Source organism: Nanorana parkeri, unplaced genomic scaffold (genome assembly GCF_000935625.1).
Source record: "Nanorana parkeri isolate BGI_ZX_2015 unplaced genomic scaffold, ASM93562v1 scaffold415, whole genome shotgun sequence".
Lineage (NCBI taxonomy): Eukaryota > Metazoa > Chordata > Amphibia > Anura > Dicroglossidae > Nanorana > Nanorana parkeri.
The window spans coordinates 543,767-553,599 of NW_017306683.1; the positions used below are offsets into that span (position 1 = coordinate 543,767).

At 43.0% G+C, this 9,833-nt stretch overlaps 1 protein-coding gene across 1 annotated transcript in view; it reads left to right on the forward strand.

Moving 5' to 3' along the window:
• The first annotated feature begins 3,999 nt into the window (after positions 1–3,999).
• FAM212B (family with sequence similarity 212 member B) overlaps positions 4,000–9,833 on the forward strand; it is a 27,075-nt gene continuing 21,241 nt past the window's right edge. The window contains exon 1 of the mRNA XM_018559749.1: positions 4,000–4,035. Within this exon, the coding sequence (XP_018415251.1) occupies positions 4,000–4,035 (36 nt within the window). The remainder of the gene's footprint in view (positions 4,036–9,833) is intronic.

Sequence of the window (9,833 nt, forward strand, 5' to 3'; positions counted from 1 at the left end):
CAGCAATTGCCATTAGTTTTTCTGCAGCAACAGCTTATTGCCAGGGCTGCCATCAGGGGGGGTACGGCCGATACTCATGTGAGGCGCCCGGGCAGCCTTACATGAGTATTGGCCGACGGTGAAAGGCGAGGGAGTGGCTGGGCCCCCGCAGCGCGGGAGGAGATCTGGCCCTAGCAGCGCAGGGCCCCAGCATTGCCGCTCCAGCGGCTTCGAGACAAGCTGGGGCCCCATCACCTCCCTCCTCTTCTGACATCACGTCTCTTCCAGCCAGTCCGGCGGCAGAGAAGTCAGGTGTACAGGCAGCTGGGGCAGGTAAGAGGAGCTGGGAGGGACGGGGATGCAGCCCTGACCAGCCCACCTGAGACCCCTTCAAAGCCCACCATAGATAGTCTCAGATGGGCTGTGCAGCATCTATGGTGGGCCCTGCAGGGTCACTCTCAGGTGGGTCCTGCGTCCAGCGTGTCACTAAGCCCTGCGTCCAGCGCGTCACTAATCCCAGAATTCAGCACATCACTAAGCCCTGAGTCCATCGGGGTCACGGAGCTCCCAGTCCATCGGGGTCACAAAGCACCCAGTCCATCGGGGTCGCGAAGCTCCGAGTCCATCGGGGTCGCGAAGCTCCGAGTCCATCGGGGTCGCGAAGCTCCGAGTCCATCGGGGTCACGAAGCCAAGAGCCCATCGGGGTCACGAAGCCCAGAGGCCATCGGGGTCACGAAGCCCTGAGGCCATCGGGGTCACGAAGCCCTGAGGCCATCGGGGTCACGAAGCCCTGATGCCATCGGGGTCACGAAGCCCTGAGGCCATTGGGGTCACGAAGCCCAGAGCCCATCGGAGTCACGAAGCCCAGAGACAATCGGGGTCACACAGCCCAGAGCCCATCGGGGTCACGAAGCCCAGAGTCAAATTCATATGCTGTTCTGCATTGCTGTATAAATGTATTGCTGGGATTTGTAGTCCCCCTACAGCTGGTGCCATTGTGCATTAGAGTGTAAGCTCCTCTGTACAGATACTGATGTGACTGGCTCAGTGTTCTCTAGATGGCTATCCTGCTTACTGCCAGGTGGGCTCAAGCAATTAGGAGAGTGGGGATGACGATGTGGCACACTGGGTACCTGGGTGCTACAGATTCTAGAGGAGAAAAGTGAGGGACAGGCACAGCAACAGCTAGGCAGGATTTCATCCAGGGACAGAAGCAGCCTGCAGTGCAGTGGAGGGAGCGGCTGTCCTATTCCACTGGATATTGGATAGAAGATTACCAGTACTCACAAGCTTGTAAAGTGTAAATTTTAAAACCTTTTTATTGAACATGCATCACCAAAGCCTAAGCCAGCGTTACGGGGCCACGCAGGGTCCTTTCTTCATGGAAAAATAGTGACAGTCACTATGTCGCCCTAACGAAGGGACCCTGTGTGGCTCCGAAACTTTAGCTTTAATGATGCATGTGACGCATGTTTAATAAAGAGGAAAGAAATTTCATACTTTGGACCTTGTAAGTGCTGGTGGTCTTCCACCCAATGCTTTGAGATACATGGTGCCATCCATGTTATCACTGCAAGCACCATGACTGTGGAAGGTTATAATGCTGTATGGAGTGCAGGTGATCTACTACAACACTATTTCACTGGATGGCACTGCTCCATGGGTGCAGACCATAGCTAATTCCCTGGCCATTTCACACAGCTCAACAGTCTAGTCCTTTTTCAACAAATCTGCTGTCAACAGCACCATAGTGGTTTAGCCTCTGCCTGAGTGTGTCAAGCATTCTAAATGTCCCAGTTTTGGGTACCACATGCATGAGGAGAACATGATTATTCAACACAAAGCTCAGTGGAGGCACCACCAAAATGTTATTGGTGACCAGCAAAAGGCTCCCACTCCTCCTCCTCACTCCTCACTTTCCACAACTCCCACCGCTCTACAAGAATCTCCATCTGCATGTTCTGCAACATCTGTGCCCTCAAGCGATAAGAATGGAATTCTGGCAAAGGGGTTGAGAGGCATACCTTATGGCACATCAAACAGGGAAAATGGTCAGCATGGGGCCAAGCATAGACTTGAACCTCACCATAACTCTCCTAAGTCTCCACATGCCAAATTGTCCAGCAGCATCTTTGACCAGGCAAATATATTTTCCCATGCTGCGGGTCACTCAACCACCCACATGCCGAGCATCTCATTGCCAGCTTGGCAAAATTGCTGGCTTTACAGTCCTGGTCCTGAAGCGGTTATACAAAGAACATTATATCATTTTAAACAGCGGGTGATTTCTGTTTATGTACAAGTGATTGCTTGTATGGTGTGGCAGAATGCACCCCCCCCCATCCCCACCTGCCTCCGCCGCCAGCTACTGCAGGGTCTGCTGTCCCCCAGGACCGGCACAGTGGGTCTCCCCTCACCAATCGGAGGGAGATCAGCAAGCTTCTAGCCGTTGATCTCTCCTCTGATCACTAGACCCGAAAGTGAACTTCTGGTGTCACTGTGTACATTCTCCAGCTCTTAGAGCCAGGAGAAGAAGCTGGTGAAGCAGATCTCTGCTTCATCAGCTTCTATGGGGTCTCTGGGTGACATTAGAAGTCTGGAAAAAAAAATAAAAAATTAAAGTAACATATAAAACATTTTTTATAATCCCCCGTCCCCACATACACGTACATACAAACGCAAATACGCATTGGGTGCGCCTACGCGCAAAAACGAAAATTGCTCCACACATGTTACATGTCGCCGCAAACGTCGGAGTGAGAGTATTAATCACTGCTTACACTAAACTGATGGAGCAGCAAAAGCTTTTAAAGCATCGCCTATGGGAAATTTTGCGTATTGTACTTTTTTGCGGTTTCATGGGCGCACACAATTTTAAGGCTTGACATGTTTTATATCTATTTACCCAGCGTGACCCCGTCTTTTATATTTTACCAAACAATTGTGTATTATATTCTGTTTCTATGCACTAAATTTCATTGTAGTGCATTTTATCCTAAAAATACTGTGCGACATAAAAAATTGCAACTAGCATCTTTTTATTCTACAGGGCCTTTGTTTTCAGAAAATATATCATTGTTTGGGGGTCTGAAGCTGTTTTCTAGCCAATTATTCTGATTTTATCATGTGTGTGCAAATGTAAGAAATTGCTCTGGACAGCAAGTGGTTAAAAGTGATTCAGATAGAATGTACATCTACTTGTTTGGTATGAAGGTTTCACACCTATTATACTCTTGTGCCTTTTTCCAAAATAGATTTTTATAGCTTCTATATAGCTTCTATAAAAATTTGGCAATTTAACCTCTTGCCGTCCGCCCGTAGTAAAAAAACGGACGGACGGCACTGCAGCATCTGCGGGTTGCCGTCTCCAGACGGCAATTTTTTTCTGCTCGCGCGCGCCCCCTAGCGGGCACGCACGGGCACAATCAGCTTTTGAAATGACATTACCATGTTAAAGCTTATAAATTTTTCACAAATTGGGTTTAGGTCTATGTTAATACTTTTGTTTAGTAATAAGGTTGGAGATGAAACAATTGATGGAAAGTGCTTTGTATAGCCAATCTGCTCCAGCTACTCCCTCTTGTGGCCTCATGTTAATGAGTAATAGGACAGACATAGACAGGGCTTGTCTGCTCATCAGAAGCCACTGGCTTCTATTGGTTGCTGAGGGCAGCAGTTATCCCTTTTCATTGCTCTCTGCTCTGGGAAAGATTTGCATGATCTGAGAGCAGCATGTCAGCTGCTGTAGCTAGCTTTCCTGAACTGCTCTTACAGGAAGCACATCAACAGAAGTCTGGAGTGCCGGTCACTGATCTCTAAGAAATTAGGCTTCTTTTGCATTTTAAAATATTTTTTAGTAGCAATAGCATTCTAAGTATTCTACGACAAGCTAAAGTGAAATAAGGCTGAGTCTGACATAGAGAGCCCATGCTGGGTCATTGAGTAAAAAGAAAGACCTACCGAAGCTTATATCATACAGAACAAATGGACTTCTGTTACTAGTCACACAAAAGAGGAGCATGGACCAGTACCTTCGCAGGCTCAAGCAGGAGCTGGTAAGATATTTCTATCTGTTTAAATATATGTTTAAATATCTATATCATTTACATCTGATTTCTAGCAGGGCTGGATCAAATCCAGGAGCCAGGTAGCCAATGCCCCTTAAAAATTACAGTTGGTACCTAACTTTTGAAGGTTTTCTCTAGTTGTCAATGGGGTTGGCTCCTATAAAAATCCTGCTGGATTTTAGATTGGACAGACTGGTTCCTGAATAGCTTAATTTGTCCAACTGATTTAAGACATTAAACAACTGATTTAAGAGCTAAACACCTGGTCAAATATACAAACCTATTTGAAGATCTAGAATATGTTATGTAGATATTAGGGATTTATAATAATCTCTGGTTTGAATTCATTTTAATGTATTTGAACTATTTGAACTTTTCAAGCACATAGAGGTGTGTCGGTGAACATATAGCTAGCACAGCCGACATTCGTAACAAGAGTATGTACTGTAATTCCTTCACAAATAAAAACTATGAATGAATGACTGTACAGAGCTTATCAGATATGCAATGTCTACTTAACAAAACAAAGGTAAAAATAACTATTATTCCAAGCTATTCTGAATAAATGTAGAGAAATTAATCAAACTATGACTCTATGTGTGGTCTATGTTTATTGATGGCAAGACATTGCCAAAGTCTTTGCCATTTTATAGCAGTTCAGGAATTCTTATATTAAGTTGTGATAACTCCCATCAAAAACTGCTACTGCCTTGGTGTAACATTCATCATAATGACTGTTGTTGAACATTTAAGACTAATTTGTACAGTATATAATATGTAGTTATAAATATCCGGCATACTAGAGTAGAGTATCCTGTGATACTACCGGTGTACAGGAACTCACAGCAATTCCCCACTGCATCCTCAAATAAAATTATATGAAAGAGATAGCAGCGTAAAGACATTTTCTTAAAGTGTCTGTGAAGGTTCTTATTTATCCAGGTCATGGTATATTTGTAAAGAACAAGTCAAGGTAACTGGTAATTCTGAATTGAGAAAGCTGTTGGATGACCAGTGAAATGTTTTAAAGAAAAAAACAGCAAGTCCAGTTGCCTTGACTTATTCTTTACAGATAGTTTCTTAAAGTGCATGTAAATAAATTATTTTTTTCTTTTGGATAGAATAGGGAAGAGTTTGATCCTCTGTCAGGTTTTTATTACTGTCTGTCCTTTCATGGGGAGATTCACTCCTATATTTGTCCTGGTGACCATGGTCGCCGAGACATAAATCTTGAGTTGTAACTGGAGCAAGAGGTATAGGACAGTCTTTCAATGGGGACACCTGTTTTCTCTAAGACAGGAATTCTGTTCACTCTGGAGAGCTTTCCTCCTATTTCCTGTTGCATCTCTAGGATGGGAAGTGACATCTCTCCAGCAGGACACAGACAGGAAAAAAACAACTTAGAAGTTTTAATCCTTCCATACTACTCCAAGCTCACTCCTGTGATGGACTACAATCTCAGTACCAATTAGTAAACTAATCATGAACTTGTAGTCCATCACAGGAGCGAGCTTGGAGCGATGACTACTTTACAACACACACAGGGACCATGGGGAACAAAAGTAGTCACCCTCCAGAAGGAAGGAAAGTGTCAGCATGAATTCAGGATTTGAGGATCTACAGCCTAGTAATGCTCATATAAGCTACATGTTTGTTAATTGTTAAGGTACTTGAATATATTTTTAAAATGTAACTCCTGAGTTTAGTGTCACTTTAACATTAGCATTCCTGTGCAGTTTTTGACAGCCAACAGTGGTAAACTGTAATGATGAACTACAGGATCTTCTGATCTCTGGGCATGCGATGTACCTTGTGTTAACCTCAATTTAGCACAGATGTCCTCAGACAGCCCATGACAGCTGTCAAAGTCTGAGTAAGAGAACCACCATGAAGATCTTGGATCTTAGCACCCATGTAAGGGCACCCTAAGAGACATGGTGGAAACATGCTGCATTTTATAATTAGCGAAATGTTCCAACACACTTTTCTTTGTTTCTTAGACGTCCTTTAAGGGTTTATACAAAATACTTTTATTGTGTAGTAGCCATTGAGACCCATCATTCAAAGAATACATACATGCTACAAAGAAGGAATGTTCAAAGTGCCTGTTATACCCATCACATCTTTCATTTTATGACTGACTGTTTTCCCAGCACTATAAAACTAAAATTAAAAAAAATATATTTGATGGCATAATTTATTGTACAAAGCTGTTTACTTGTGAGAGTTACCTTTAAAGTGACAGTTTATGTCAGGTTAATGGGCAAACAATGGTAGAGTATGATAAACTAGCACAGGAATGTCTTGGACTCACATTAAATAAAATTAAAAAAAAACAAACTTTCCTAGTATGCTTAAGTTAAAAGAGCAAAGTTTTCCTTGCTTCACCTCGGCAGTTAGCAGACCACGGCAGACAACAAAGAGATTGTGGTAAAGGAATTGTGGTATCTATGTTTAGATTCTTTCAAGTCTACATGCACCTGTTCTAATGTGTGGTGGGTGAGAATGTTCTTTAGAAATGAAAACGCTAAACACATGGACAGAACATTCCATGTCTTTTGTGATGAAATAGAACAACTGCTACAGCAGGACATTCATACATCACTTTCACATAAAGCACCAGACGCGTTGTATGCTTTTTAAAGTGCATGTAAAACCTAACAATGAGCTTCTCTTATTTGCTCTGTATTGGTCTGTTACATTCTATAGGTATTGTAAAAAAAAGATAATAGGAAGTAAATTGAGTTTTACTTTTCCCCTTACCGTTTGGGAGATAGAAGTGATAAATAGCTTTGATGTATTTAAAATAAAATATTTACCATGAAAGTAAAAGAAATAAAGAATATATTTGGATGTTGAACTTCTTAAAGATAGCTGCCCCAATGCAAGGGTTCTGGAGTAATGAGGGCAGCAGGTGGGTTTATAATAACATCTCTCCCCTCTTCCTCTCAGCCTGAAAGTGTGCACCGTAACCCCCTTCCCCCGGAAACACATGCAATGCACACAGCTCCCCCTGAGACCTGGATTACTGACTGGACTCTACTCCTTGCACTGGGTAGGAGGTGATGTCACCAAAGGGAGAAAAAGTGATCAGAAAGCCCAAAAATGTCAGGCTCCATATCTCCTCCGTTCTGTATGTCCTGCAGAGGTGAGGAGGAGTAGTGACAGAGGAAGCAGCGGTGAAATATGCAGTGGCAGAAAGGTGCATTGTCTGGGGTGTTGGGGTGTAGTGTCAGGGGTGCTTGGAAGCAGGAAGGTTTAGAGTAGGGGGTGCAGATGTACGGGTGCTGAGTGGCAGTGCTGAGTGGCAGCAATGTGTAAGCCCAAAGTCCAGTGCATTGCTAAGCCCAGAGGCCAGTGCGTTGCTAAGTCCTGAGTCCAATGCGTTGCTAAGTCCTGAGTCCAGTGCATTACTAAGACGCTCTGGGCAAAGCACCATTGGTTCAAGCTGTCCAATAAAAATGCTGCAGTGGAGGCAACTATGAAGTTGCCTCTCAATGACAGTGTCATAGGAAGGGAGCATGTCTAAAAGACAAATGCTCCCTTCCAGCCAAACCCTCTACTGCGAGAAAAAACATGGGATGGGTATAAGGTTTATCCCCATATTGAATCCCATGTTTTTCCCACACAGTTAAGAAGGAGAATCTGCTGCTTGCTGTTAAAAAATTATTTAAACTAAATTATATATATTATTACTAAAATAAATAATATGAATATATAACATTTAAAAATGTATTATTTATCAATTTAAAGTGAAATTAATGGTTTGAAGTTATAACTTCAAACTTACGTAATTTGTCTGTTTAAAACCAGCCGCTCGTGTACAATATACATTTATATTTATGTATTTATTTATTTTAATAAATAAAAGCTTCCAGTGTGAAGATGGAAGCTTTATGTAGTGTGCTCTGTGCTTCAGTACTGAAAGGGTGCTTTTAGAGAGAAAAAACTAAAAAAAAAGTGCTTCAATGCTGAAAGGGCTTCCCCTCATTTTATATCCATTCCCCCAGATGAAATGGGGGGAATGGATATGAAATTAGGGGGATGGATTGGAAATGGGTGGATGGATATAAAAAGGGGGGACAAACATATGCTAATTTTTTTAATTTTTTTTACCATTTGCAAATTAAAAAAAAAATTATTTAAAAAATCTGGTCAACTTAATCAACAGATTACAGCCATTAAAGCATTTAGCCCTCATTCACATGACTAACAGCCGGCCCGTACAGATCCGTGCTACGTGCATAGCCGTATTGGGCCGCTCCCGGGAAGGACAGGTGCTGCGTGTGATTTGTACGCAGCAGCCTGTTCTTCTCTATGGGAGTACGCGGCCGTACGCTCACCCGAACTGCACGTCCGTGCAGGTGCGGGTGTCCATACGCAGACAGGATGGATCCTGTCTGCGTCCGAGAAGGGACACCCACTGACTGGCGGAACGGACGGGGGAGGGGGCGGTTGCAGCGCGCTCTGCCTCTAGATAGGCAGAGCCAGCTGTCACTCACGCAGCTGGGTGGATCCAGACAGTAATGTCGGGATCCGTCCCGGCTGCGCCGTCTCAGTATACAGCTACAGCCCGCGATATACTTAGCTTTGGGTCACAGGAGGATGCTAGTTTGTGTCCTCCCGTGATCCTGGGGACCCTGGGGAGAACTATGGGGAAAAGCCCTGACCCCATAGTTCTCCTTTAACAATAAAAGCCTGACAAGGGTTCTACCTAGAGCTGCAGCTAACGATTATTTTCAAAATCGATTAGTTAGCCGATTATTAAGTTCGATTAATTGGTTAATCGGATAAATAATACAATAACATTTTAAAAATGGCTCCAGTGATGGGACTACTAGTTTGTATTGAGATTGCACTCATTTAAAACTAATAAAATGATTGGACTTCTGCTTTAAAAAGATTAGGTCATTAGGTTTAAACATTTGAAAATATAGTCACTGAAAAATGAAATTTAACTTAGAAGACCCTCTCTGATAGGAATATGCCTTAGCGTATTACAAGCAAAGCATGCCCATTCCCTAAACAGTTGGAAGGGTATATGACGAGGATCGAGGTGGCAAAGGTGGGTGAATGGATGGATTGATCCAAGGAGGAATGCTAAGTAAAGAGGATTGAGTCAGGGAGGAATGATGAGTAAAGAAGTAGACATAGCAGAGAGAAGAGATGAGTTAATGAATTAATAGATGAGACAGACACAGAAGGGAAGTCAGATGATCAAGAAAACGGAAATGAGGTAGGAAATTGAACAGATTGAGCTAAAAAGGGAGACCATATTAGTGCATGGTTTAGACCTACTTAGTTCAGGTAGAAACCAAAATTAAAAGGAAGATTGCCCGAGTGGCTGAATTGCATTTTAGGTCGGGTACACTCTACAAATGCAACTTTAAGTAGGCAGCAGAAAAGGACTAAAGGTCACATTTTTCAGTTTTCCAAAGGGGACACCTGAAAACGTTCTATAGAAAGGGCACTTCCTCTTACCTACTATTGTGTCTGTAGGACAATAAATGGGGAGGAATCACCCCAGTAGGACATAGATGGCAAATAAAAATGATAGGGGTTTTAACTTTCTGTACTCTATCCATAAGGTATACTTCGGTATTCTTAAATTGCACCATGCCTTCCAGTGGAGTCAAGAGTTGAATAAGCACTGCTTCATGGTTTCATAGTGTAACATGACAGAATGGGCCAATTTGTCTCCAAACATTGTATACTTGAAGCATTTATGAACATATGTATGGTTCCTTTGGATTACAACATTTTATGTTGACATTTTTATGAATACA